Here is a 27,604-nt window from a genome sequence, read left to right as displayed (position 1 = left end):
AAAATCTGTTATGACCACGTAAAGACTTTTGCCTGAACTTCTAACAAGTACACACGACATGCAGACAAAAATGATATATAAAACATATCTACATTGCAGACAACGGTGTTTTAAAGTGTTGACCTCACCGAGGGAGTCAGTTTTAGCTCTGATCGTTCTCTGTCGCCCTGCTCGAAAAACTCACTCGTCACCAGTTCAGCAACCTGTGAGAAAGCACGAGACACATGTTAATATTCAGTTTGTTTCTATTTATTAATATTTTCAATTAGCTTTAAATATATTCTTTGAATATATAATATGTATTTTCATATATTAAATTTACATTTTATTTTCAGTTTAAATTTATATAAATAAATGGTACTTTTCTTGTGTGTTTGTAATTTTTATTAGTTTTACATTTCTATTTAGCTTAAATTTAATTTTATTTCAGTTTTAGTCCTTTTAGCACACTTTATATTAGGTGTCTTTAACTACTACTTACTCCTAAAAGAATGATTGTTTTTTACTGTACCTATATTTCTTGTGTTGATGTTGTATGGTGAAACACTTTTGTCATTTAAACACCTTTATAATGATCATGTTAGTTGATGACATGATGAGTTTGCACAGCAATTCAGAGGATCTGTCAGATTTACATTACGTAAATTCATCCATTTTCACAGAAATACATGAAAGTAAGTGGCCTGTGAATTGGGAGAAGAATAGAGTAAACTTTATTGTTTCATACACAATGTGTATCTGATATGAATAAAAAATTGAACGGATATTCCATAGAGATCAGTGCATGGAGTTTGAACTGAACAAAATATAAATGTCTTTTTTTATATTCATTTAAAGGTCTATATTATGTGGTTGAAAACTCTGAATAGCTAAAGCCCTGAAAGGACGTTTGAATTTAGCACTGACATACCATAATCATACCAGTGTGATCGTACACGTCAAAGAGTTCAAATCAACCCACAAATTGAAACTGAGGGGGCACAAATAAAAGTTGAGGGGGCAATGCCCCTTTTTGCCCCCTCATGGTGCCCGGCCTGTTTAAGGATGGGTTAAGGGGTAAGAGGTTTTGGTTTTAATGGTTTTGGTTTTATCTAACAACAACAGTAATGTTTATTTCCACACTCAGCTGTGGTGTATTGTGGGTAAGAGCGCCTACCTTGCATGATATCTCCCAGGGTTTAGTGACGGCACCCAGATCACATGCTGTCATCAGCATCGACCTGCGAGACGTTCAGAAATGAATCAGAACCAGAAATGTATAGGCATTGTGTGTGTGTGTGTGTGTGTGACATATCAGGACACAAATGTGTATAATGACACCACTTTTCAAAAGGCTTATAAATCACACAGAATGAGTTTTTGTGGGGAAAAAAAAGTGTGCACAGTTTCCTGTGATGGGTAGGTTTAGGGGTAGGGGTAGTGTAGGGGGATAGAAAATACAGTTTGTACAATATAAAAACCATTTCGCCTATGTAGAGTCCCCACAATTCACAAAAACAAACGTGTGTGTGTGTGTGTGTGTGCACCATGATAATACATGTAACTGACCTGCACATATCTCTGTGTTCCTTCACATTCCAGTTGTATTCCCCTTTATTCACTAGCTCAAAGAAGGAATTTCTGTTCCTGTGAATGGAAACTCCATGAGCTCTGTGCAGTTCACAGTCCTGCCACATGGCGGCAGTACAGGGTCAAGAAAGTTTATCACATTTCCTACCAACATCACCAAATCTCTGCTGCAATGTGAAGCAGGGAAAGTTTCACACACATGCACACAAAAACAGTTTGCCACAAGTACATTTAAAATATACTTTGAAAACAAAAAAATAAAGGTTGCATTTCTAGAAGTCATACATTATAGTGATTTCTCAACATTAAAGAGCTGTTCTTAGTTGCAGTGTGGTGAGAACAAAGTTCAATATATTAGTATTTTTATTATAATTATTATTAAGAACATAATACTTCTGCCAACTAATGTAGTTTATTAGTGTAGCTGGTAATACTGTAGATACATTAGCATGACTTCTTAAAGTCTTCTTAAGAGACTTTAAGAAGTCTCTTCTGCTCACCATAAGGCTGCATTCATTTGATTAAAAATACAGTAAAACCAGTAATACTGTAAAATATTATTATAATAAAAAAAAAAAAACTGTTTTCTAAGTGAATATATGTTCAAATGTAATTTATTCCTGTGATCAAAGCTGAATTTTCAGCATCATTACTCCAGTCTTCAGAGTCACATGATCCTTCAGAAATCATTCTGATATGATGATCTGCTGCTCAAGAAACATTTCTGATTATTTTCAATGTTGAAAACAGTTCAGATTTTTATGGAAACTGTGATCATTTTTAACAGCAGTTATTTGAAATAGAAATCTTTTATAACATTATCAAAGTTTTTACTGTCATTTTTCAATTGAATGCATCTTTGCTGAATAAATATTTTGGTCACACATTAGTTTAGGGTCCAATTCTCACTATTAACTATGACTTTTGCCTCAATAAATCCCTAATTACTGCTTATTAATAGTTAGTAAGGTAGTTGTTAAGTTTAGTTATTTCTTTTAAAAAAATCGTAAAACCTTTAATATAAGTCTAAGGTGTCCCCTGAATGCGTCTATGAAGTTTCAGCTCAAAATACCCCATAGATTTTAAGTTTAGGTATTTCTTTTAAAAAATCGTAAAACCTTTGAATGACAGTGTAGAGGTGGCACATTAATATTTGATGGATTTGTCAGTCAGAGATTGTGTTATTATGTCCATAAGCGCAGCAGAACTCACTGGAAGTAGAGCGTCAGGTCTGTGGCCAGTATGGATTGTTTCAGGAGCTGCATGAGTTCTCCATACTCATGTGAAGACAGATTAGAGAAGATATTGTGACCCTAGAGAGACAACGACAAAATGAATCTATTACTTTTATTCCTTTTCGTGTCATTAAATATTGTTTGGATGATTTTAAAGATGTTTGATAACAGACATCTGCACTGATGGTGATTTATGGTAAGTCAAGTGTCATAGTGTGGCCATGTGTTTTAATCATACAGAGACGCTCTAGTCCTACAGTACGTCGGGATGAATTTCCATATAAAGTGGGTTTGAATATATAACCATACTTCACATGTAACTCTGAATTCCAGCCACCTACGCATGTGTACATCAGAATGCCTGATTAAAATAAACTGATATTTAAATGTCTGTGTGAAGTTTACACAGTGGCGAGCCTCATTCTGGATTCAGAGAAGCTAAGACACATTTGAGAGACATGCGTAATATTTTTGCTTTAGTTGAATATTATTTTCAGTCAGATTTGATATCATAGTAAGGGCCTGTTTACACCTGGTCACTTCATGTGTTTTTACTGATCTGATTTGTTAAAACGGTTCCATTTACACCATCTCCACAAAACAAATATAAATCCTATATATCCTACAGATATAAATCTAATTGTGATTAGATTCTGATTCAATTCGTTTCGTTATTGATATATATATATATATATACACACATGGCAGTTTTATTTATATATATATATATATAGTACATGGCAAATTTTGTCAAGGAAAACAATCTCTCATCTAATGCTGTAAATTATACATGGGAGTCAGTTAAGAGAGTACATTACAGTATAACGTTGAAGGTTAAAATGAACTGATTTGTATACAAACACTTAATTTATAATAATTATATTATTATAATAATACATTTTTATAATAATAAAGTTATAATACTAACTTTACAATTACACAATTATATTTCTACTCCAAAAAAAAAAAAAAAAATATATATATATATATATATATATATATATATATATATATATATAAATTTAAATTGTGGATACAAAAAACTTGACGGATTTTTTCAAACATGCAATTAAATATTGAAGAACACTAAAAATGATAATGAATATGTAATATGTTGCATATATTTAGCAAAATTCTCCTCTTTAGAGTTCATTTTTCTAGTTGACGAGTTTATCGGAGAGTGAACATGGTTTTTCTGAGGTAAATGTGACGTTAAGGGACATATTGTTACGTTTTTGTATTGACGTCTTTCCGCGGTTGAAACTGATAAGGGATTACACAAGGCATGATACAGATTTCGGTAAGTTGTACTGTATCTTTTTAAATTTGCCGAAGAACGTGTTTTCAAAAGATGTAATATAAGTCTAAGGTGTCCCCTGAATGTGTCTGTGAAGTTTCTGCTCAAAATACCCCATGGATTTTTTTTAATTAATTTTTTTAACTGCCTATTTAGGGGCATCATTAACTATGCACCGATTCAGCGCGTGGCCCCTTTAATTCTCGTGCTCCCCCTCCCCCTGAGCTTGTGCTTGCCTTGAACAGCATAAACAAAAGTTCACACAGCTAATATAACCCTCAAAATGGATCTTTACAAAGTGTTCGTCATGCAGCATGTCTAATCGCATAAGTACAGTATTTATTTGTATGTTTACATCTGATTCTGAATGAGTTTGATAGTGCTCCGTGGCTAAAGCTAACATTACACACTGTTGGAGAGATTTATAAAGAATGAAGCTGTGTTTATGAATTATTGTCAAGGAGACGAACTCCGTGATTCCCTCCGCTGGCCATCGGAGGGAACCTTCACCTGAATACCGACACACACACACACACACACACACACACACACACACACACACACACACACACACACACACACACACACACACACTCACCCGCACTACATTTCCCACAAGCCCGTACCTTGGACTGATTGCACCTGCAGCTGAACTGCGTTACCTGGACTATAAAAGACTGCCATCCTCATCCATCAGACGCAAAGTCTTGTTTTGCCGAGGTGAACTATTCCGAGCGTATATTCCTGTCTGATTACTTGTTGCTGTTCTGCCTGTTTACGACCCGTTGCTGCTTACCTTGATCTGTGCCTGTATTCCTGATTCTGTGAGTGATATCTTCCATCTCTGACTTTCTGCCTGTTTGACCACGATTCTGCCTGTCCCTTACACACCTGTTTGCTCCTCTCTGACCCTGCCTGTACCACTACGATTATTGTAAATAAAGCATGCAAATGGATCCCTGTCAGAGTGATGATTCGTTTCAATTATACAGACTGCAAGTGTTTAAAAATGAAAATAGTGACGGTTCTTGCCTCCGTGAATACAGTAAGAAACGATGGTAACTTTAACCACATTTAACAGTACATTAGCAACATGCTAACAAAACATTTAGAAAGATAATTTACAAATATCACTAAAAATATCATGATATCATGGATCATGTCAGTTATTATTGATCCATCTGCCATTTTTCACTATTGTTCTTGCTTGCTTACCTAGTCTGATGATTCAGCTGTGCAGATCCAGAGGTTAATACTGGCTGCCCTTGTCTAATGCCTTGAACATGAGCTGGCATATGCAAATATTGGGGGCGTACATATTAATGATCCCGACTGTTATGTAACAGTCTGTGTTATGTTGAGATTTGCTGTTCTTCGGAGGTCTTTTAAACAAATGAGATTTATATAAGAAGGAGGAAACAATGGAGTTTGAGACTCACTGTATGTCATTTCAATGTACTGAACTCTTGTTATTCAACTATAACGAGGAAAATTCAATTTTTCATTTGAGGGCACCTTTAACATACCTTCAGATGTTCATTCATGTTTATTTGAACCCAGGCACTACAGGGATTTCTCAATCCAAATTAAACAGCGCCAAAACCAGTGAAGCACTACACTGGGGCTAGGGGGGGCTATAGCCCCGTCACTTTGAATAGCCCCTGTTTAGCTGCTCCACAGGTGCAGCCACAGCCAGCACTAGCATAGCCGACTGATTTGAGTCAGTCACCAGTGGAAGAACCAAGACGCCCTCTTTGATGCCAGTAACCTCCGCATCATGTGAGCGTAGTTTCTTATGGGGCCGTTCACACAGCACGCATTTTTCCATTCCAATGCGTTACTTTTTCATTGTTTTTCTATGTAAACACGCACTAGATGGACATGCAAAACCATTGCACTCGCGTCTTGTGTCTTTTGCAGAGTCTCGCGCATGACATGTTGTAAAACATGGCGCTCAAGTTAAAATTAGTTCAACTTTTAAAAAACGTGCCTTGAGACTTTGTGTTTTTTCCCCATATTCCACTGCCCGTGTCTCACGTTTTTCAAAGCAAAAACGTGTTCAGCTGGCTAAAAACGCTTTGGTGGACACACAGCCTAAGATTGTGATGTGGTGTTTGTTTAATGATTAATTTAAGTGTAATGTCTGATTATGCATACATATGTATTGTGTTGTTAATGCTGAGTGCATGGGTGCTCTCCAGTGATAAAATCTTTCACCTTGGCATGTAAAAAGGTTTTTGTCATTGTTTTGTGGTCAGCTTATATCAATTTTCAGATATCAGTTTTCTTTTGGTTGTTTGAATATGCCTATTCTTTGGCCAAATTTAATTTAAAGCCACACTTCTGTTTAATGTGGTGTGTACCAAAACTACAATTTCTTTATGAAGTAACTCTGACATCATGAATATCGATTATTTTCTTAGCACCCCCACATATTGGTCTAGCCCCCCTTTATCACCGGTAGAGAAAAAAAAATTCTGCTGCCATGCATGGCCAAAACTGTGCATGGTTTTTGAATTTTGCAATAAAATGGAAAAAAAATTGAAATCTGAGACTTTGTTTCATATCAAAAGTAACAAAGCACAAAGCTTACAGCGATTTACTGGATGGGAGACACGCTACAATGTTCCATTCATTTATCAACTGATAGAATAATTGATTCTTGGCATGTAAGAATCGATATTGATTCGCTGTCATATCTGGCTATAACGTCATATATCCTATAACATGCTCTCATACATTTATCTTTTATCATTTCTCGAGGTGTAAAATTTACATAAGTGGTTTCATTTACACTTGTCCAGTTTTGTCCATAATGCATCTCAAAGCACCTGCTGAAGTGGTTGAAGTGATGAAGTGACCCTAAATTCTGCTTTTCAGCAACTGCAAGGCATGATGGGAAATAGGATTGGCTATATCTACCCCTACCAGATTAAAGAGCAGGGAAACTGCTGCCATTTCATTAAGGAGCGGCTTAATTAATACTTGTCTATCTGCTGGTCAGTGAACACGCTTTTGCTCGGAGTAAATGATGACCGTAGCTCATTTGCATGCAAATGACAGTGACACAGATAAACACGCTGTATCTGTAGAAAGCAATTATTCACAGTCAACATCTGTCAGTTAGCACAGGCTGTAATTTATTCACCCCCCTCTCTGTCTTGTTATCTCATTGTATGTGGTTAAAATGATTTCTTGTGTGGCAGTGCTTTAGCGTAATTATATGAAGTGATTAAAAGCCACAAATTACAAACTATTTTAAATCTTTACCTATATTTTGGATTTACTTCATTATGTTTTAAATGATTTAATTTTTTCAATGGTTTAAATAGAACGATTCTGAATAGACAACTAAACAAAACATGTAATTTACTAGAGATTCTGACAAAATTTGCTGCAGTCTATTTAAAAAATGTATTTATTTTAAATTCTTTTTTTTTTTAAATCATTTTGAATGAATGATTCAATGACTCACTCAAAGTTTTCAACTTTTGATTTTTTAACAAATCTTTCAAATGAATGGTTCAATGAAAAATACATTTTTAACAGTCACTTGTCACCACCTACTGGTGTAAAAATGTAACTGATACAATCTTTATTTGAAGCGTCGTACTTTCAAAAGGTGATTTGCTCTATTTTGATCACTACTGTAGACATCAGTGTTTATATCCCAACTATAAACTTTTTATCCCAGTACATCAGTGATCATTTTGAATGATTATAACTCAGAAATAATGATATTGTGTGTTTGAAAAGACTATTTGTGAAGCTATTTCATACCTATAACAACTGCTCTCTCTGGCTCAGCGGCATCTAAATCGGTGTGATCGTACTTGTCAAAGGTTTAACAGACATGGGCAAACCGCTGTCATTTAGGAATAAGATCGCGTGGGTGTTTGAATTTAGATTGCAATCTTTTAACGTTTGGATATTATTGTTATTATATTGATTGGATAGTAATTGCTGTTTTCTAGTTTTTGGTGTTGTTTTAAAAGATGTGCACAGATAAATCATTTATAATAAACACTGCAACATTCCATAAAATACATACTGTCAATTTTGATTTCATGGTGACTTTAGGTTTACCTCGCTCTGGAGGATCATAACAGCATGGTTGAAGTGATGGTGCTCTAGTGTGGCTGATGTCCCATACAGAAGAGAGAGAGCTGATCCCGTCCTGAGAAAGACACAGATGTCATTGAGGTGGAACCAAATCCACTCAAAGCTCATGTGTGCAGTAAAGACATTCAGATTCAGCTCCAAGTAATGTTGAGTTGCAGGGATTGATTCTCACTTGGCCTGGAAAGCGTTGTTGGTTCCTCTGTGGTCCAGATCATGGCAGATGCAGCCCACTATCAGAGCCAGAATCTCCATCTCGGTCAGAGTCTCCTGGAAGCCGGCTGTCTGCAAACAAACCGACATGAACAAAAAAAGTTACACGTCTGTTGCAAATTTAGTGGGCTGGGGACCACACACACACACACACACACACACACAGAGAGAGAGAAGGTCCCTCACCGTAAGCATGGAAAACATGCACTGGCAAACGTTGAAAGCATGTCTCCAGTTATGATACAGAACCATGCGATAGTTCTTCCTCACGGTCAACAGCCACCGACAAAGTGTCTAGAAAGAAAAAGAAGAAATGTGATGTTAGAATTCAAAATAAGAAAGGCGTTTACTGTCTTCTAATTTGATTGGCTGAGAGTGCTGATATAGAGCATATCAACATGTTTCAGTGTTACGTTTGGAACTATTATCTATTTAGAAAAAATGAGTTGTTTAATAATTAACTTTTATTTTATTTTACTTTAGGCTTACGGTCAAATCATAGCGTTGCTGATATTCAGTACAACAGCACTCTTGCTTGTGTGATACTGCTGAGTTAAGAAATGCAAACATGTGTGGACCTCATAGTCTATTTTGAATTTCTGCACCATCCCCAGCTCCATAAACATCCGCAGAGCTGCAGTGACCATGGCGTCCACATCCAGAGAGAAGTCATCAAATGATAGTTTATCAATGCCCAGTTCACACACCAGAGGGATGTTCGCTGCCTGAGGAAAGAACAATAGAGAGAGAGAGAGAGTGTGTGTACGCAGAAAAGAGGGATAGATGCAGAGTTTGCTCTCAGATGCTTTGAAAACAGATGCTTTGTGAATGGAATGAAACTAGCGTCAGGGTTTTCTGTAATTCATGTGTTAGTGCTGACTGAAGCTCACAGCCGTGCTAATGAGACACTACAAATAGATTCACACACACATTCACAGATCTAATGAGGGACTGCTGGCAGGAAGAGCTGTGCGTTATGTAATGACGTCATTAACAAATTCTAATTGTGGATATTTACTCATGTAATTGCTCCATAAATGGAGCATATTACACTACACTGGACAGTTTTACCCCAAATAAATGTGTTATTATAGAGACAATCCAAATCAAACTACGCTTTGCTCAATAATTTATGTAAAAATGAACATTTACTCACACTCCATATATTCCAAACCTTATATATTAGATTCAGTAATTTTGTTATGTGCTTTTGTCATTTTTATTTTTTTATTATTATATATTTTTTTATATATTTATATTATTATTTAATTTATGTTTATTTCCATTTTAGTCATTTTAGTAATTCAACTGTAGCCAAGTGTGAAGTTTTTCATTTAATATTTATATTTCAATTTATTTCAGCTTAATTTCAATGAATGAAAACAATCTTAAATAGTTACCAATAACAACTCTGGTCCTACAATATAGTTAATATGCACTGATGTATATTCAGGGGGACATTAGCAAATATTTTGCAATTAACTGTGATTAATCGCACACCTAACATTAATGTTTTTAATATATTTTCAATGTATAAGTATATATTTTACAGTATATTTTAAATATTGGTTTTTATATTTTTACTAAGCACTTTGAATGAAGGATAGTATCACTGATACTGATACTGATGTCTCTATTACATGGATTGTTTTTCCTCAATTTTATTTTTACAGTATAAATGAAAGCCATCATTTTTAACATTTAATAGCTTTTAAAAAATATAACAACTTTTAATTTAAGTGAACTTAAAACAATCTCCACATAAACTAGTTCAGATTTGTACCTGCCCTGTTAAAATGCACAAAATAGTTTTTTTTCTATTGTTTTTGACCCATGTAACCTTGTAAACAGTGCTTTAAAATGTTCATGTAGGTCTAACAGGTAACTGCACAGTTACACAATATAGATTAATCCTCATTAAAGCTACAAAAGTTATTCAGTCAAGAACACTGAGTGATTTTCTCTTTGTCTTTTGTTCTCTGATTAATATTAATGAGAGGCAGCAACAGGTTTATTAGGCTGCTGTCACTTTAAGACCTGACGCACATAACGTGGATCTGACACGCATCTCATTTTCTCACAACTCTTTACGTTCATTTATCTTTCTAACTCGTTCAAGATTGTGCTTACGAGGATACTTGACAAAACAGGAATTTTGTCAAAAATTTGTTTTTGTCCGTTCGATTGTGAAAGAGAACTCAATGCGGTATTCTGTGGGTGCAATTGTGTGTTTGTTCCCAGAGAGCCGCTTCACAGACAGTATAGATTTGAGTTCTTTTTTTGCATCTTTTCATGCTTGAATGGTTTCATAGCACTTGGATTAATGATAGCATAATCATATGTAAAGCTAGCCACAGGATGACAGAAAAAACAGATGCTGAGTTAATTGCGTTAAATACTTTGAGCAGGTATTAATTTTGACATCCCTATATATACAGCTATTGAAAAAATGAAGAGACCACTTAACATTGATTTCTGAACTTGGAGTGGTCTCTTAATTTTTTCCATAGCTGTATATATATATATATATATATATATATATATATATATATATATATATATATATATATATATATATATATATATATATATATATATATATATACTGTATATGGTGTGTAATATTGCTGTATCTGACTTTCAGCAATGGATTCTTCATTCATTCTTGGAAACATGCTGGTACTTGTTAATGAAGTGCCATAAGAGCTCCTGGCAAAATCCAATTAACACATGACAAAAATGAGCATTTCAACAGAAAATTAGCACATGATAAATGAGGCATTTCACAAACTCCACAGAGACTATATCAATAATGCACAAACACTGATGAGGTATTGAATAGCTTTGTTCTGAATTATACATACTGCATAAACTGATATACTGAGGTTAAAATCCCATGAATCAAGTTATTTCATTATTGATAAGCTTCTGTTGTTCTAAACAGCACTAAAACTTCAGACAGCTCTATAAATACAATCTGTTTGATGCATTAATGTTTACCTTAAACTTATCCACCTCAGTCTTAGAGCATGTGGCATGATATGACAGCACCTATGGAATACACACACACAAAATTAATCAACAAAGGTTCATATTTTATGCATTTCTATATTTTATGTTTATAATATAGACATGACAAGAAAAAACATCACAAAGATCATATAGAGAGCCAACAAACTGGCTGAATTACATTAACCCTGACACTACAACAATTCACTGCTGCATCCCTCTGATTGGCTGCTGAGAGTCATGTGAGAAGAGAATGATGGTGGCGTCCATTCATAACATACTGACTTGTCTGATTCTCAAACAGGTCATGCAATATTTAACTCAGCTCTGCTATAGCCTGTTGATGATCTATTACATATTAATATACTGACAATCCTTATTAACACTGTCAGATGTATCACAGAAACCAATCCTGCATTTCTTTGGAGAATGAAAAGAGCTTTGAGAACTCAATTAATGCACACACCCACTCCCTGCTAAGGCTGTAATGTAGTTACACAGTTAATAAACGGAGCGTCCTCACTTCCGCTGCTTCATTTTCACATTCATTGCTCTGTGGTGTCGTGAGGAAAGATGTCACTATTTTTTTGCCAGTTCTTTCCGTTTGCCTTTAAAGTGCGTGTGTGTGTGTGTAGGTGTGTGTGTGTGTGTGTGTGTGTGTTAATGAGAATAAAACTGTTCATTGTTAGCTCAAGTCTATTAGGACAAAAATCAACAAAATGAATTTTCGCCCCACATTTTTTTCCTATATGAAAAGCCATTTCGCTCAAATACAGTATACATCACATTAGGGAAGAAAAGATCGCAACTTACATTTAATGCTGACAAACCAAAAATTAAGAAATTCTGACATTTATGGTAATTTCTCAATTCAATCATCAAGCTGATGATGATATCATTTGTAATAAATGTCTTGTATGAAATTTGAAAAATGTAAAGCAGAAGCATTTTCATAGTGGCCTCAGACCGATAAACCCTACCATAAATACAAGCTTTGCTAATCAGTTTAGAAGGTGCGAAAGCGCTGATTTACTTTCTTATCACACATTAAATAACATTAGCAAATTATAATAAATACTTTAACAAATGTATTGCTCATTGTTAGTTAATGTTAGTTCATGCATTAACGTACTTGGTACTAATGTAACCTCGGTTTCCTGAGATAACAGGAATGAGTACTGCATTGCTAAACGCTATGGGAAAAACTCATTTTTCTCTGAATGCTGAAGCCTTATTCAATCATGCAGTAAAACTGCACAAGCCATAGATGTGTGCACAAACCTTTGGCACTGCAGCGGATCTGCACAAACCAACCAGTGTGCAACCCACCGAAAAGGGTGCTGCAGCCTCCAGAATGGGCGGAACATCCATCTTTATAACAGGCTTGTATCGCCATTGGAATCAGATTAACTCAACTGAAGTGACGAACACTTCGTCGTGTAGCAAAATAACATGGCCAGCTATGCAATACTCATTCGCATTATCTCAGGGAGCCAAGGTTACATTAGTAACTGAGTACATTCCCTTTCGATATGGTTCACTCGTATTGTGTCACTAGACGCTATGGGAACAGAGTCCAATCGCTGTGCTATGATAGCAGAATGACAAACGTTCTAAGGCCCCAGCCTAAGACACTTGGAGAAAAGGGCCTCAAGGCAGTAGGGCTAAGTAAGGGCGAGGAGCTCACCCGACACTGAAAAGTGGTTCAGACCATGTATCGGAGGCTCAAGGGAAGGTACTAGTGGTTTGAGCTCATTCAGAGGTCAAAGCCCAAGTAAACAGAAAGGACTCATGTTTGTAGTGTAGGAACATCCAAGTTGTAAAACCTGATGAAAGGTGGATGGCGAGGACCAGCCGGCTGCCACACAGATGTCGCCAATGGATACACCACTAGACCACGCCCAGGAAGAGGCCATGCCTCTGGTGGAGTGTGCTCTTACACCGATGTGGCACTGCAGACCCATCAAAGTGTAAACCAACACAATGGTGTCTGCTATCCAGCAGGATAATCTCTACTTCGTGACTGGGAGCCATTTAGTGTGGCCTCCGAAGCACACAAAGAGATGCTTTGACTGTCTGAACTGGGAGGAATGCTCGATATAAACACTTAAGGCCCAGACAGGCCAGACTAAGTGCAATACTTGCTCTTCCCTTCTATCAAGATGGGAAGAGCAGCCAGCATAATGACCTGTGCTCTGAATAGAGTAGAGAACACCTTAGGCATGTAGCCATGCCTTGGTTTGAGGACAGCTTTGCAGTTGTTAGGCCAAAGTCAAGACAAGATGAGCTCACAGAGAGCGCTTGTAAGTCACCCATTTGCTTGGCCGATGCTAGAGGAGGGCAGTCTTAAGCAAAAGTGGTTGTAGCTCAGCCGAATGCAGACTGTCGACAGGTCCCATGTTGGGATGGTAAGGGGACGGAGGTGGGTTCAGCCTTCTGGCCCCTTTCAGAAAATGAACAACCAGGTTGTTCCTGCCTAGAGACTGGCCGGCCACAGGAGCGTGGTACACTGCTATGGCCGCCACATAGACTTTGAGCTTGGAAAGGGTGCGCCCCTTGTCCATCAGCTCTTGTAGAAATGACAGTACCAGTGGTATATCACAAGAAGGAGGGTCTTCATTCCAGACTGTACACCAGTCAGAGAAAACAGACCACTTAAGGGCATAGAGACATCTAGTGGAAGGGGCTCTAGCCTCAGAAATAGTGTTTAGGACTCCCGCTGGGAGGTCCGTGAGTTCCCGTCAAGGGGTCATACATGGATGGCCAGGTTTGGGGTGCCAGATCATTCCCATCATCTGGGAAAGGAGGCCCTTTCCATGATGGCCATGATGCTGCTGCTAGCAGCTGCTTCAGCTCGGAGAACCATGATGACTGCGCATCTGTTCTCCTTGATCCATTTGATGACCTGAGGGAGCAGTGGGACTGGGGGAAATGCGTAAAGACAGAGTCCCTGTCCTTCGAGAAGAATTTTGGGCCATCTGGATATGAAAGTTCAGATCCATAGAGAAAAAACAATCCCCTGGGTATATTTGCGAGAGAATTTGTTTCAATGTTAGCATCTTGAACGGCCATTTCAAAAGGGTGCAATTCAGATGTCTGAGGTCTAGGCTGGGCATGTGCCACCTTATTAGGGACAAGGAAGTAGCAGCTGTAGAAGCCTGACTCGCTGTGGGTTGGTGGAACTGTCTCCACAGCTCCACAAAAAGAGCACAGGGGAATCCTCTTTCTGTGGGGTGAATGAGGCATGTTGGACCTGCGTCGGCGTGAGCTCACTCGTGTTGAGCCGCTCAGCCCTCTGCTGTTTTTTCCTCCGAGGTTCCTGGGGGGAAGGAAATGGGAGAGTGTGAGGGGCGGAGCCGCTCACGGTGAGTGCGGTGAGCGCTGCGTCAGCTTGCTTGCAAACTGTGCCGATCATTCAGCTTGCTGGCAAATGTCAGCTTGCTTGAAGAGTGCCGAGTCAGCTTAATCCACTGTGCGGCTTCTTTGATGGCAAAAAGGCATCTTGTAGGAGTCCAGCAAAGAGAAGATCGCTAGTCGCTGAAGGAGATTTAGTCTGAAACCTATGGCGATACAAGCCTGTTATATAAACGGATGCTCCACCCATTCTGGCCGGCTGCAGTGCCCATTTCGGTGGACTGCATACCAGGTGGTTCCCGCAGATCTGCTGCAGCACCATAGGTTTGTGCAGATTACATTGCTTAGCCATAGGTTCGTGCAGATTTCCTGCACTGCTATGGCTTGTGCAGTTTCATTGCGTGATTCAATAAGGCTTCAGCATTCGGAGAAAAGGGAATTTTTTTCCCAATAGCATCTAGCAACGCAATAAGAGTGAACCATATCGAAAGGGAACCAATGTTACTTAATAGGACCTTATTAACTTAAAACACACACCCATGTTTTGGTTTCATGGGGACATTCCATAGACATAATGATTTTTATACTAAACTGTGTATTCTGTCCTCTAACTATAAACCTACCCATCACAGAAAACTTCGGCATTTTTACATTTTCAAAAAACATCATGCCGTGTGTGTTTAAAAGCTTGTTTCCTCATGGGGACCAAAAAAATTTCCCTACAAGGACAAACATTTCTGGTATTACCATTCTTGTGGGGACATTTTGTCCCCATAACACAGGGTTTACCAGGACCACACACACACACACAAACCAACAGACCAGATGGGTGTTTTGACTGAAAACACACCATCATCTGCGTTTCCAGGCGATCGTTTTTGTTCGATTGAAGTCGGTCGATTGAAGCTTTGAAGGTGGGGATTTATTCCTCTGTGTCCCACTGTTTCATTGTTAGATTAAAGGGGTCATATTCTGCTCTTTTATAGCTTATATGTTAGTGAAGTGTTCTCGCAGCAACACAGTAATAATTTGATTTGAATTGATCATTTTCCACCTGCTCACTGAACAAGCTGTTTTTCAGTGTGACATCACAATTATAAAGACAGATAAGTTTCAATAAATGTTCTGCATGAACTGGAAGCTTTGCGTAGAAAACTTTACAGTAAGTCTACATAGGCTGTTAGACTCTCATTTCAAAACAGCAAGGAAAATCCAGTTTTCCATGATATGATCCCTTTAATAGAGACAACTGCAGAGTGAGGTGGTTGAGTGTCAAACATACTCTGAGTCAAGAGTGAATACAGCTCCTCCGGCTCTTGCATTAAGCCCAGCCTCTAACAGGAACTAGGTCAATATTCCACCAGTCACAGGATCACATCTTGTGCTGAATCATCCCACCAGTCAAATGCTTCTAATATAACAACCCAACAATTACAAAATCTCAAACCAATCTGCAATCTGCCACCACTTTAGAAAAATCCTACCAATCACAGTTAAGTGTGTGTCCAGGTGTGTGTTTTGGAGAGACATACATCCAAAGCGACAGACTGTTTGGCCCAGGACTTCTTCACTTGGTCATACATAATGGTATTATTGATTCCCAGTCCACAGAATATCACAAATGCCTAAAGAGAGAAAAAGAGACTATGTAGTCACACTTAAGTCCTCTACAACCAATTTAAACCTCTAGAGGAGAAACTTTGTTAGTTATTATACACAGCCTGGCCAAAAAAAGTTGCTGTTTAAATTATAATAGGCATATACTTAAGATTATATGACTGGATCATTATTACAGTGGTTATTATGTTTCTAGCATGTTATTTGTTTGATAACAGTTCTTTTAACTGTAAAAGATGGAGTGTGTAGCTTTTAATTTCTTAAATAACCATGTAGGAAGACACATCATGGCCATATTCCAGGATGACAATGTCAAGATTCATCAGGCTCAAATTGTGAATAAATGTTGGGGAGGGAGCATGAAGAATCATTTTCACACATGAATCAGCACCTCTGAGTCCAGTAAATTCATTGAAAGTCTTTGGGATGTGCTGGAGGAGACTTTACAGAGTGCTCACCTCTTGCATTGTCAGTACAAGATCTTGACCAAAAATGTATGTACCTCTTGATGGAAATTAATGTTATGATATCTCCATCAAGAGGTGCATCAAATTTTGGTCAAGATCTTGTATTGACAATGCAAGAGGTGAGCACTCTGTAAAGTCTCCACACACACACACACACACACACATCTGAGCCACATTCAAGGCCAGGTTTGTGTATAGAGAACTGGATCTGTATGTTTCTGATTCACTTTCTGATCCATAATATTATTTTTATTCTTAGAAGGTTCTAAGGTCATTTGGAGCATACATATACGCCATGATTCTCTCGAATCACTCTGTATTTCAATGATAACTCTCAGAGTAGCTTTAGCATGTTAATGGATTTGACAATGTTAATGTATTTGGTCTTGGCAGACTAGATCTGCTACTCGTGCTGCTGCAGAGCAAGTATGTACTTGCTATTACCAACAGACACACTGCTGTGAGCATGTAAGATATGCTGCTGCTGCATGAATAGGCATACATAAATCCGATAGCAGATCTAGACAAGTGGAGCTGGGGAGGTGGAGGGGTTCACATGCTACAGGACCAGCTTACAGTGAACACTGAACATCTTTCACTTCACTGCAAGGGTCTCAGAGCGATTTGAGAGAATTATGGCTCATGTGTATGCTCCAAATGAACTCATGTTAGAAGGACAGCATGCCTAAGCATTCATAGTGATCTCACAGATGATTCATTTCATACCTCAAACAGCCTCTGATCTGCATCATCAAACGGTTTCCCATCCAACCTGTTCAAGACCTGAGCCACACCTGCAACATACACACATGAAGACAGTCAGAATACATGCTGGTTTTTAAGACCCATATGAGGTTCTTTAAAGCACAGTAATGCATTGCAGATGAAGGTTTCAATCTGTGTTTTAGTGCAGGAGTCAGGAATCTCTTCTTCACTCCACTCCCAATCTCTCGCTCTCTACATGGCTAATTAAACAGTGTGTTGTGTTTTAGTATGTAATTAGAATGATTGTTACTAAAAGTGCAAACCCTCCCCCCATTCACACACCTAACACACCTAACCATCCCATCCTCACAGTCTCATTACAGTCTATCATAAATGCAGTGCTTGCTTTGGACAGGATCTACCATAACACTGCTCATAATTACAACATGTATATCACATGGAGAAGTGTGTTCGCCTGAAAGCCTACTGATATATGCCTGACAATAAAAACATTTCAAGTAATCCAAAACCACAAGTGGTGTTCAGTCATCATCAGAAATATGGTTATACTGTGCATCTCTAAGCTGATTTTGGATGTTTTTGGAATACTATGCAGTGCATCTGCGTAGTTTATACTGAATAATATTTAAAAAACAGTGAAACTGTGTGCACAGTATATGTATTGTCACATGACCTCATTACACACACACACACACACATATATATATATATATATATATATATATATATATATATATTATAGGACAAATGTTAAATCTTAGTCTTTTCTTCTTGTGGTTTGCTATTGGTGGATCTCATGTGAGTGACAGGTTGCCCCGCCCTCATCATCAGAGAAGAGATGATGTTGCAAGTGGGAGGGGAAGATATTTTGATTCAAGATTATGAGGCACATGAATTTTTAAAAAAGTAACGATGTGCATGGATAAATTTTCCATAAAAAACAAGAATTGTTCATTTTGATTTTGTGGTGAATTTCAAAAGCAGCACGCTGATATCACTTCGTTTACTGGCCAGTTACATTATTTCATGTGCACTTTGTTTGTGTATTTCACATGTTTGTAGTAGATTATATTTCATCCATACAGACAATTTGCAGTATATGCATACTACAAAAATAGTAGTATGATAAATGCCATTCTAAATATATCCTAGTATTTCATAAAGACTACAGTATATAGATATAAAATATTATTTTGTGGAAGTTTCACAGTACAGAGATTTAGATGATTTCTCCCCTCATAGTGCTGAAATCTTTCACACTTGCGAAACGATTTGAGAGAAAGGAAAACTGGCTCTGAAACTACGGCAGAGATGAAGAAAGCGAGTGAGAGGGGGAGAGAGAAGAATCTTTTGAATGAAGACATCCTTGACTCCTGCTTCTACTGGCTGTTTGTGCTCATAATGACTTTCGGTCCCTGGCAGAGACTTCCCACACATACACACACACACACACACGCACACACACATCCACCCACGCATACACACGCACAGTGCTCTGCAGCAGCACACACACACACTGATCTGACACAGATATATATTTAAACAGACATTATCATACATACACATGTTTGTCCTCCATTTACTCACACACAATGTAGTACATTGGATAACTTACCTATGATTTGGTGGTTACTGTTCCAGATGGGGACACACAGGACAGATCTAATATGAAAGCCAGAGAACTGATCTGCCTGAAAACAAACACTTGTCATCACATCAAAAAACAAATGATCTGACTATAAGCTTATGAGGACAAATGAGCAAAAAAATATGAGATCGTCTGAAGACACAGTGTTATATAATATTGTGCTGCTGGCATTTAGAAGACACATAAGAGCCGACAGAGGTCCAAGGTCTTGTGCAGAGCAGAAGTCTCTCTCATCTTTAATCAGGCTCTTTAAAGGAATATTCTGGGTTAAATACAACTCTAGCTCTTTCTGCTGTCCATTACCACAGAATACAATTTCAACTGGTCCCTCAATAATAGGATCAAATTACAACCACAACACTTTATCGATATATAGTATTTAAAATGAGACAAGCCCTTATATTATGTTAAAGGGGACCTATTATGCAAAATTCACTTTGAACAAAAACACAACCACCCTATAATGGTAAAAATCCACCCACTCCTTTTTCTTAACCCATATAAAACCTCAACAGTCTCATAGAACAAGCCGTTTTCATTTTCTGTACAATGTGACTTCATTTTGCCCAGGCCCCGCCCGCAACTGCTGACAGACTCTACCTTATACGCATAGACCCCGCCCTGAATGAGCTGTACACTGCCATTGTGGCTGCCAGCAGCTGTAATGACAAGACTGTCTCGTAAGCTAATTAGGTGTTTTATTGGTGGATATAAGAGTGAACATAACAGTCTTCATTTAGTCCCGACATCTGAGCCGCTGAAGATGCAGTAGATTAGTTTTGGTTTTTACAGATCTAATATACACATGCGATTTCTGTCCCTGCTGTTTATGTTCACAGACATAACCAACTGTTTATGTGAACTTTGTGTTTTTGGCATAACTTTGTGTGTATTTGACAGTTTAAACACAATAGGACATGAAAGAGAAGTTAATTTAATACCCACGAAATGTGCCGTCTGACAGCCAGCTTTCTGTGCGCGCGCTTTGGATGTAAAACCATATATTAGAAGTTTAGACTGATATGGCTTTAAAACACGTGCAGATAATAAACTTTCACGATGACGAAGAACTGCAATGTCACGTGAGCGTGACCGCGATAGAGATGATAATCAAAACCAAACAGTTTTTGGCAGAGTGTCCGAGGCACAAGCTGTACAGGCTCTGCCTTCTTCTGGAAAGCAGGGAAAGCAGCAGCTGATTTGCATTTAAAGACACATGCACGAAAACAGCATGTATTTCCTTCCACTCAAAAATGGGCATTTACAACATGGTATAATAAATGATCTGTGGGGTATTTTGAGCTGAAACTTCACAGACACCAGAGACTTATATTAGTACATCTTGTAAAAGGGGCATAATAGGTCCCCTTCAAAATTCTGGCTACAATTTTTTATTTAGGTTCCGTGTCAAATTGACCTTAATTGGATACAATAAATTTGAAAAAAATCACCAAAAATCATAATCATAATAAAAACAACAATTAAAACAGGTAATGAATGAATGCTTCTCACACATTAAAAAAAAGTTTAAACGTGATTTTTAAAACTATATCTATTTTTTAATTGTTTTTCACAAAATGTAAAGTTTATAAACTGCATTTTATTTTATTTTTAAATAGTTTTTTTTAAATTATTATTATTATTAGCATTAGCAATGCCAAGATCATGGGTTCGAGTTATAGCTAAATTCACATGCATTAGCTGATAAAAATTCACGGCTTCAACAAGCGTGCATTTCTTCGAATAAAAGCACTAGCCAAATGCATCAATTTCTTTTTTTATTGGTCTGTGCCTTTAACCATGTTAGCGGGTCAATTTGACCAGCAAAATTGATCATAATTTTAAAAGAAATTTCGTGTGCACATTCCACAACAACTCCGAATCGGTTCCTTTTTTTAGGTAAATTGTGGCCACTTTGTAAAAAAAAATTACCTCATTTTAATATAGTTAAATTGTGGCCATTTTTCTATTTTTCAAATCATGTCATGTGTGTGGCTCTGTAGGAAATGCATGAAAGACGAATGAATAAATTATCAATTTATGAATTAAAAAAAATGTAAATAAGAATACTCCCTTAAGGTGAGGCCAAACATCAGCCATGCTTATGTCATGTAATAGGCTTTATTCATTTATATATTGCTGTTTAGAGATCTTACTTCAGCATCGAAGCGAGGGTCTTGGTAGGCATCACTGATATTGACAGGAAGTCCAGTGGAGGCGACCAGTTCTGCAATGCTGTTATTAATCAGCCAATCAGAATAGGAAGATTTATCCATGCTGTCTTTGAAGCTGTGGACAAGACAAAGAGGAAATGATGCATAACCCAAGACATCTATCACTTTTACTATCGCTCAGATATGCTATACTTAAACTGAATGTAATGTTTTCAGACCCCTAATCGCATGTTAACAGCAATTAAACGAAAATGTATTATACTTTCCATTTATATTAAATGCAATTAGCTAAACTTAAGAGTGAATAACACACACTAGTTAAAATTATAATAAAGCACTTTACATGTGTTTTAGTGTGTTAGTCAATATATCAAAAATAAGTGTACATATTTAAAGCATAAGAAAACAATTATTAAAACAGTGACTGAAATTGTAGGTTAATTCAGGATAATTGGGAAATTTTTCCCAGTCATCTCAATGGCAAGTTACCTGAATTCACCCCTACTTTAAATTAAAAATTTTCATTTGGCGTTATTACAAAGTAGACTTTTTGAAAGTGTACTCAGGGGTGTTAAGAAATATAGTCATGAAATGTACTCTCTTTAAGTACACCTAACTAAACTATGTAACAACATTTAAATACTGGGTCAATACATCAATCCTTGTTTTTGTCTTACTCTGTTTCACTATGGCAAGCCTGTTATAACTGTTTATATTTTAGACCCAGCCGGTTTTTTTTAGCGGGAAATTGTGTACATTCGTCACTCGCTTGAGCGTATCTCTTCATATCCGTAAATAGAGAAAAGTTGCTCTGGTGTCATGAGAAATCGAGTCCACCCCAGGAATCAGGTCTCCTTTATGGACCCAGGTGGTAATGCCTGATGAAAAGTTGTTAACCTATTTCACTATTGTATGATGTTTATTACATTAAGTGCACAAACAACATGCTTGAAATATAAAATGAATGCCTATGTATTGCATAATAATACAATTTTTTTTTAAGGATTAGGATAGTTGCAACATACTATGTTCTGTAAAAGTAATTTAATATTAATTTTATACAATAATTGCAATGCGTTATAGTATATAATATTACTATTATACATTTTTATTATATTAATTATCATGCTAAATATACACAAACATCATTGATTTAAAACATGTCATTGAGAACTATGTTCGAAGCAAAAAGACATACCTAATATAATACAAGCTAAGCTAGCAGGCTAATCGGGTAGATGTATGCTATGCTAGTACATAAGCTAAATAAAAAACAGTAAGAATGAGAAATGCTTGATAAGTCGTGACATAAGGAACGCCGTTTCTGGGTCCAAGCCCTGGCTCGTTTCACTTGAGGATTTTGGTATGGAGATAACGGTTACGATTATAATTTCTTGGTAGTGTTACACCACATCATGTGTATATTGGCACCGTTTGTTGTTTTCTTGTGGTATGATATAGAGCGTTTGGACCCGGAAGCGCTGCCGCATGACGTCAGACTTAACCAACGATAACTCATTATAACGCATTTTAAACGATATGAAGCATTACGTGATTTTGCAGGAACTATAATCAGGCATTAAAAATACTACCCATTAAAAGTCTGTTGAACCAATGGGATCACTCGGGGTCTTAAAGGAGACCCGATTCTTGGGGGGACTCGATTTCTCACCACACTGGCTGATTTGACACATGTCTGGTGCGGGAGTGGCATAGGTTAGTTGTCACAATGAGTGAGAAAGGTTGACACGGAGCAGCTAAATGTCGAATCAGGGCCTCATTGTTGCCCTGTAAACAGCTGTCACTAGTACTCAAAGTGGTGCTCACTTCAATTACGCAAACATAGGATGGTTCAGACCCAAAATTTAAATGGAAAAAGAGACCTGCTGGGACAAGGGGGTGGAATTAAACGCAAATTGGGAACACGAAATTGGAAAAAGTGTGGCCTCATACAATTGTTACATACAGACGTTTGTATGAAGAGCTGAAGAAGCTAACGGATGCTGAGGTCCACAGGGCGGCTGCTGCTCGCAATGCCATTCCCTCTCCAGTAATTTACAGCTAACGAACTTTCCTCTGCATTTTAATAAGGCTCTATGGAGCCTGCAACAGCAATGAGAAGTTAACGCTCCGACTCTCATAAACGCCCACGTGCAGCGGAGGCACAGTCCTGGTGTAGCCTCTCTCTCTCTTTTAATCTCTCTCACGTGGTACATTTCAGGCTCTTGTGCTCTAGGCTGAGACAGTCTGATCAAACATCTTCTCTCATACTCTCGATCACACCCCAAAGATCACACATGATTAACGGCACTGCGAGCTGCTGTCTGAGGAAATGCCAGAATCAAAGGGATGAATGAGAGCGTGTGAATGTGTGAAAGAACATGTTGTGAGGCGTGTAACTGCATGTGTGTTGTGTGTTGCGTTTGTGTGCGTCTGGGTGAGCAGCGGAGATGCGTCTCTCTCCCGTTTGGCCTCGAGCTGTTTCAGAGCGCGGCAGAGGACAAATCATTCTTACATAATTGCTCCGGCTGTACCTTTAGAGAAGCCAACACAGAGGATGAAATCACTAAATAACACACATAAATCCCTTGTGGATGACAGTAATATATAATAATGATGCTGTATAATTTCACAGCTGTGTGACATATATCCATATCTGGATTTGAACATCTTCTGTTTCTAAACAATATTTTACAAGTTTATGTGTTCATATAATCCTTTAGTAAAACTGTGTGATGTGTATTATTGAAAATAAGTGAATTTCTTTAAAGCATGACAAAAGATTATCAAAACAATGATTTAAAATTTACTTTAAAGTAAAACGTTTAATTTGATTTTATTTCAAAGTGCATTTTTTAAAAGCATACTTAAGTGTGTTAAGAAACAGTCATGAAAGTGTATACTCTAAGTACAAATCCGATTCCAAAAAAGTTGGGACACTGTACAAATTGTGGAATGCAATCATTTACAAATCTCATAAACTTATATTTTATTCACAATAGAATATAGATAACATATCAAATGTTGAAAGAGAGACATTTTGAAATGTCATGCCAAATATTGGCTCATTTTGGATTTCATGAGAGCTACACATTCCAAAAAAGTTGGGACAGGTAAGAGGCCGGAAAAGTTAAATGTACATATGAAGAGTTTGGTTCCAAAACGCTATAAATCCATTTTGATTAATTTGAGTAAAAAGGTGTTTTCTTTACCAAGAAATTGGCAAAATGAAAACCACTCTTTTCTGTTTCAAACTTTCACATAGCATCTTTTGGTTATAAAAACATTAAAAATTCAAATCTAGATTTTGATTTTCAAAGGTTTATTATAAAAATTTATTATTTTTTCCCCAAAATGCAATAAATGCATGACACGTTTTTTTGTTTTGATTTTTTTTTTATAAAAAAGCAATTAATCCATCAATATAAAAGTTATTTTTCATATTGAAAGTAAGTTAATTCACATATATGACAGCCTCTGAACTTTGTCAATACTAATCGTATGTACATGCATTTGACTAAAAATACATTCAGTCATCGCTCCCAAAATGAATTCAACGAGTCATCTTGTTAATCTTATAAATGAATTATGTCTCTGTTTGTCATTACCGATCAAGGCGTATCTGGCGTCACCGCATGGTTAAAATAAACAGTTCAGTTTAGGGAGCGTGATAGAAGTTTGATGCTGTCGTGAAACAAGCAACAGCCGGCATTTTTCCTCCTCCCGACTCGAGTGCCTCGCCTTCTTAATCTCCTCACGTAAATGATTTCGATGGCTTGCGTTTCTTCCCCACCGCAGAAAGCACCACAGGTTCAGCAATGTTCATCGAAATTATTAATTTTTCTGTTTTTGTTGATCACAAAGTACAAAGTAGATAAAGGATGCGGGGTGTATTCAGAGCGCCGCCATTACTGTTTACAGTGCATGGAATGGTGCGCTGTGATTGGTTGAGCGGATATATCGCGTTCTGCAGAGAAGTGAGACTGGCGTTTGTCGCGTTTTGGAAAGAAAGGGAGAAAACATGACAGAATAACACAACGGATATCGCATTTTGCGCAAAATTAATAAATGACTTTTCAATACCGACCAGATACAATACTGATTTTGGCGGAAACTCAATTTTTTTGAAAATGGCGTTTATCGCGTTTTGGAACCAAACTCTTCATATAAGGTACAGCTGGAGGACCAATTTGCAGCTTATTAGGTCAATTAGCAACATGATTGGGTATAAAAAGAGCCTCTCAGAGTGGCAGTGTCTCTCAGAAGTCAAGATGGGCAGAGGATCACCAATTCCCCCAGTGCTGCGGCGAAAAAATAGTGGAGCAATATCAGAAAGGAGTTTCTCAGAGAAAAATTGCAAAGAGTTTGAAGTTATCATCATCTACAGTGCATAATATCATCCAAAGATTCAGAGAATCTGGAACAATCTCTGTGCGGAAAACCATACTGGATGCCCGTGATCTTCGGGCCCTTAGACGGCACTGCATCACATACAGGAATGCTACTGTAATGGAAATCACAACATGGGTTCAGGAATACTTTCAGAAAACATTGTCGGTGAACACAATCCACCGTGCCATTCACCGTTGCCGGCTAAAACTCTATAGGTCAAAAAAGAAGCCATATCTAAACATGATCCAGAAGCGCAGGCGTTTTCTCTGGGCCAAGGCTCATTTAAAATGGACTGTGGCAAAGTGGAAAACTGTTCTGTGGTCAGACAAATCAAAATTTGAAGTTGTTTTTGGAAAACTGGGACGCCATGTCATCCGGACTAAAGAGGACAAGGACAACCCAAGTTGTTATCGGCGCTCAGTTCACAAGCCTGCATCTCTGATGGTATGGAGTTGCATGAGTGCGTGTGGCATGGGCAGCTTACACATCTGGAAAGGCACCATCAATGCTGAAAGGTATATCCAAGTTCTAGAACAACATATGTTGACCTTGGATGGGACATACTGCATCAATTACAACATCATGGCTGTGTAGAAGAAGGATCCAGGTACTGAAATGGCCAGCCTGCAGTCCAGATCTTTCATCCATAGAAAACATTTGGCGGAGGAAGATGCGACAAAGAAGACCTAAGACAGTTGAGCAACTAGAAACATGTATTAGACAAGAATGGGACAACATTCCTATTCCTAAACTTGAGATACTTGTCTCCTCAGTCCCCTGACGTTTGCAGACTGTTATAAAAAGAAGAGGGGATGCCACAGAGTGGTAAACATGGCTTTGTCCCAACTTGCTGATGCCATGATTTTTCCCTTAAAATGATACATTTTCTCAGTGTCTTCAGTGTCTCAACTTTTTTGGAATTGGGTTTGTACATTTAAGTGGCATTTTATTTTATTAATATTGTATTATTTGCAAGTAGCTCTTTAAGACATTGTGAATTCAAAATGAATGATTATTAGCATTAGGGTCATGTGCATACTAGTTTAATTTTAAACATTGACAACATTTGCTTTTAGAAGATATTTTCAGTTAAAATGTCTCTAACTTCTGGGAATACAGACTCAGAAAAACTGAAGACTCACAATGGCCTTAGAAATTTTGTCCAATCAAATGCCTTCTAGAAGAACATCTGCTACTCTGTAAATTATAAATACCACCTGTATCCAACCAAAGCTGCATTCAAAGTTGGTCAGTTGTTCAGTCATTCAATATTTCTATATAATGAAACAGTGTAAATATGCTTCCGGTTAGAGCAAATGAAGTCTGGTTTTGGGTCAAGCAGTGTATACCCATGTGCTCCAAAGACAGAATATGAACATTCACTGAACATTCACGTTACAGTACCCCTGTGGGGGCTCTGGAGGAGGACACAGAGCAGGCAGAGGGCAGCAAACCAGGGGAGATGACAGAGCGCAGCCACGACGGAGTCGACGGAGGGAGGAGCCATGGTGGAGTTTTGGCTGTGGACACCAGGAGGATGACCGACGGAGACACGGACAAAGGGCCAAGGTGGAGCCGGAGGGAAGGCAGAACCAGACGGAGCCAAAGGGGTGGAGAGATGGAGTGCAGCAGACAGCTCGTGGCGCAGGCAGTGCAGGAGGGTTAAAAGAGCCTGGTGGAGCCGCAAGGACGATGCTATCTGGTGGGGAAGAGGGAGGGAGGAGCCAATGCAGAGCCAACAGCTTGATGGACCGAGGTGGAGTGTCGAGATTAGTGGTTGGAGG

The 27,604-nt window shown here is 37.9% G+C and overlaps 1 protein-coding gene across 1 annotated transcript in view; it reads right to left on the bottom strand.

Moving 5' to 3' along the window:
• Positions 1-27,604, bottom strand: part of pde11a (phosphodiesterase 11a) — a 77,198-nt gene that overhangs the window by 7,575 nt on the left and 42,019 nt on the right. Inside the window, exons 6-18 of the mRNA XM_067410224.1 lie at positions 21,411-21,543; positions 19,222-19,297; positions 17,607-17,674; positions 16,329-16,421; positions 11,434-11,484; positions 9,012-9,158; positions 8,620-8,727; positions 8,396-8,505; positions 8,188-8,278; positions 2,782-2,882; positions 1,549-1,626; positions 1,157-1,220; positions 129-203 (exon numbers count right to left, since the gene is read on the bottom strand). Of these exons, the coding sequence (XP_067266325.1) occupies positions 129-203; positions 1,157-1,220; positions 1,549-1,626; positions 2,782-2,882; positions 8,188-8,278; positions 8,396-8,505; positions 8,620-8,727; positions 9,012-9,158; positions 11,434-11,484; positions 16,329-16,421; positions 17,607-17,674; positions 19,222-19,297; positions 21,411-21,543 (1,195 nt within the window). The remainder of the gene's footprint in view (positions 1-128; positions 204-1,156; positions 1,221-1,548; positions 1,627-2,781; positions 2,883-8,187; positions 8,279-8,395; positions 8,506-8,619; positions 8,728-9,011; positions 9,159-11,433; positions 11,485-16,328; positions 16,422-17,606; positions 17,675-19,221; positions 19,298-21,410; positions 21,544-27,604) is intronic.

Source organism: Chanodichthys erythropterus, chromosome 14 (genome assembly GCF_024489055.1).
Source record: "Chanodichthys erythropterus isolate Z2021 chromosome 14, ASM2448905v1, whole genome shotgun sequence".
NCBI lineage: Eukaryota > Metazoa > Chordata > Actinopteri > Cypriniformes > Xenocyprididae > Chanodichthys > Chanodichthys erythropterus.
The sequence above is the reverse complement of the archived record's forward strand: the minus strand, read 5'-3'. Positions and strand labels throughout refer to the sequence as shown.